The 3217-nt window shown below is 43.1% G+C and overlaps 1 protein-coding gene across 1 annotated transcript; it reads left to right on the plus strand.

Annotated features, from left to right (window-relative positions):
- The first annotated feature begins 1253 nt into the window (after window positions 1-1253).
- Window positions 1254-2192, plus strand: LOC144278706 (olfactory receptor 52N4-like). The gene has a single exon (XM_077840049.1). The coding sequence runs from the start codon at window positions 1254-1256 to the stop codon at window positions 2190-2192; it is 939 nt and encodes a 312-aa protein (XP_077696175.1).
- Window positions 2193-3217: the final 1025 nt, after the last annotated feature.

The following is a 3217-nucleotide window of genomic DNA, read 5'->3' on the forward strand; positions in this document are numbered from 1 at the left end:
AATACCAAGACCCTTGTGACATTCTTGCCCATGATTATGTCTGTTTCCATGGAGGAAACTGAGCTCCTTTCCAACATTGGAATTACATCTTGGATCAGACCTAAACTCCATCTAGTTCCGAGTCCTCTCTCTAACAGGGACAGCCCCGGGTGCTGCAGAAGAAGGTGTAAGAAACTCAGCAGTAGATGCATGGGGGTGAGGTGACCTGACCATCTGGAGGGTGTCCCCTAATGCCTGACTGCTGGAGATTGGCTTATGCCCTGAAACACTATGGCATCTAGACTTTGTGAACTATGTATTTAGCTGTAACTATTGTAACTGGATAGTCTTAACTACCATGTAAATGTCCAAACCCTTCCTGATTCTTACTACTCAACTACCTCTTGTGGCAACAATTTCTTTAGTCTAATTAACCATAGATTGAAGAAAGCATTCTTTTTTATTGGTTTTCAATATGCCATGTTTAATTGAATATCCTCTTAATCTTATATTAGGAGACAGGGAGAACACATTCTCAGTCTACTCTCTACCAGTCAGTATTTTAAATGCTTTTCTCATGTCCCATCTTATTCATCACTTTTGTAAGGTAATTATCCCAGTCTTTTCAACCTCTCTCCAAATGACAGTTTCCCCAGGCCCATTATCATTCTCATTGTTGTTGCCTGAACCCCTCTAGTTATGTAATATCCTTTGTGAGAAGGGTGCACAGTACTACACAGAGGAGTGCAGAGGATGGTGAAACATTGATGGACTGATCTCATGACATTTTATTTTCTGGGTGGTTCTCCAACCCACTCCTTCTGGATCCCAATATTTTGCTTAGCCTCTGTCCATGGGTGCACTGTTAGCAGGCTTTCCCAGAGCTGTATACCATGATGCCTAGGTCCCATTCCTGAGTTCATGCAATTAAATTACAACCTTCCCAGGTGATTGAGGACTTCAAGCACTTCCCTCTAATGAGAATACACGTTAGTGATATTGACATTGAAGTTTCTCTATCATCATGCTGCCCATTCACCTGGCTTGTTTAGCTCCCTCTGAGGACTTCTCTGGACTTGACGAAGACCTAAATAATCTGGTGCCATCTATAAATGTTGCCACGTCACTACTCATTCCCCTTTTCTAGCTGGATAATAACTATAAAATATTTACCATACTATTTGTTATGAAGTGTGTAAACACCATCAATGTTCTTCTCTCCCTTCACAGGCACCTTGAGCATTTCTTCGCCTAACCGATGAATCGACCACCTCATGGCAGCTCTCAACCTCACCCCCTCTGAACCTTCAACTTTCATGCTAATGGGAATCCCTGGCCTGGAAGCTGCCCACATCTGGATTTCCATCCCTTTCTCTATGTTCTATATTATTGGCCTCTTTGGCAATTTCACAGTTCTCTTTGTTGTAGGCAAAGAGCAGGCCCTGCACAAGCCGATGTACCTGCTGATTTGCATGCTGTCACTCACAGACATTGGCACGGCTACCGCCATCGTGCCAAAGGCACTGTGTATATTTTGGTTCAATTTGAAAGGCATTACTGTCTGTGGCTGCCTCACCCAGATGTTCTTCGTTCATACAGGTTCCATGATGCACTCAGCCATCCTCATGACAATGGCCTTCGATCGCTACCTTGCCATATGTAACCCTCTGAGATACGCTACCATCCTCACCAATGTACGAATAGCTAAGCTAGGGCTAGTGGGTTTCATGAGAGCTGTTGTATTCATTCTACCTCTGACCTTGCTCCTGATCAGGCAGCCATTCTGTAACAACCGCATTATCCACCATACGTACTGTGACCATATGGCTGTGGTGAAGATGTCGTGTGGGGACACCACATTTGATGGGATGTATGGCTTGGTGGGAGCATTTATAGTCATTGGGTTAGACCTGACACTCATTGCTCTGTCCTACAGTCTGATCATCAGGTCTGTCCTCAGAATCTCCTCCAAGACAGCCCACCAGAAAGCCCTCAACACCTGCACAGCCCACGTCTGTGTGATGCTGATGTCTTATAGTCCTTTCATCTTCACTTCTCTGACACATCGCTTTGGTCAGGGCATCACTCCCCATGTTCACATCATCTTGGCTAACCTCTACTTCCTTGTCCCCCACATGTTCAACCCTATCATTTACGGGGTCAAAACCAAAGAGCTTCGTGTGAAAGTGGGCAAATACATCAGCAGAAGGTGATCGCTGGGGGACATTGAGTTTAAACCTGTATGACAAGAGGGGGAAAGGATATCTCCTCCTTAATTAAGGGTGCTCTGTCCCAGTTTGGCAGAGCTCAGCATTGTGGAAGTTCACAGTCTGAGAAGTTCTTCACACCTAACATCTTATCACTGCATCACCAAGCACTGCAGGCTGGCCTCTGGGTAAAGGGAGTGGGATTGGGGCCTGAGACCCTTTTACTAGCCAATTCCCCTGGGGTGGTGCAGAAACCAGGGCTGTTCACTACAATAGTTCCCTGCTTACATTTGGGAACTGGGAGAAATCGATAGATTGGTTTTAAGTGTTGTGTAAATATATGTGTAACTTTGAAATCTTTATAACAATGAAAAAAGCTAAAATGTGTAACTTATGGGAGCACACTTTCTGCGTAAGGTGAATATCACATTACTGCATGGGACAGCTTCCCAGAGTCTGGTATCATATTAAACCTTTTTCGATTACTATTTTATTATGGGGTTAGAGCAGTAAACCTGACATTTTTCATGTGGTCTATTCAACATATTTCATAACAAATTAAACCTTGGTCAAGCAAGCTTCCTTTTATTTCCAATATTTAGACACAATGAAGGCACCCACAGAAATCATTCTTCAGAGCAAAAATGCTGATGAATTTATGAGCCTTTAGCGTTAAAGAAATTAATGGAAAATTTTAGATTTGTTTTTATCATTGTGCTCCAAAGAAATATTGTGGAAATGGGAAATCCTGTTTCAAAACTTCTACAATCCAAAAACACAGACTGGTGGTGGGGGGGAAGCGGTGGGGGGGGTGTTTGAGAAAAACTGTGTAATCTAATTGCTGCCCAGTCTAATATGTTTGAGAGTTTAGGCTGCGTGCTCATGTTTTATTTTATATGGGTGACCACTCTGACTTGCTATGCTTTGACTTATAATCAACTAAAATCTATCTTTATAATTAATAAATCTGTTTGTTTGCTCCACTTGAAGCAGTGTGCTTGGTCTGAAGAGTGTCAGAGACTCCTCTTGGG

Source organism: Eretmochelys imbricata, chromosome 1 (genome assembly GCF_965152235.1).
Source record: "Eretmochelys imbricata isolate rEreImb1 chromosome 1, rEreImb1.hap1, whole genome shotgun sequence".
In the NCBI taxonomy this organism is placed as follows: Eukaryota; Metazoa; Chordata; order Testudines; family Cheloniidae; genus Eretmochelys; species Eretmochelys imbricata.

Bases quoted from the DNA above. Each gene is read 5' to 3' on its own strand.
- LOC144278706 (XM_077840049.1), top strand. From the start codon at position 1,254: ATGGCAGCTCTCAACCTCACCCCCTCTGAACCTTCAACTTTCATGCTA.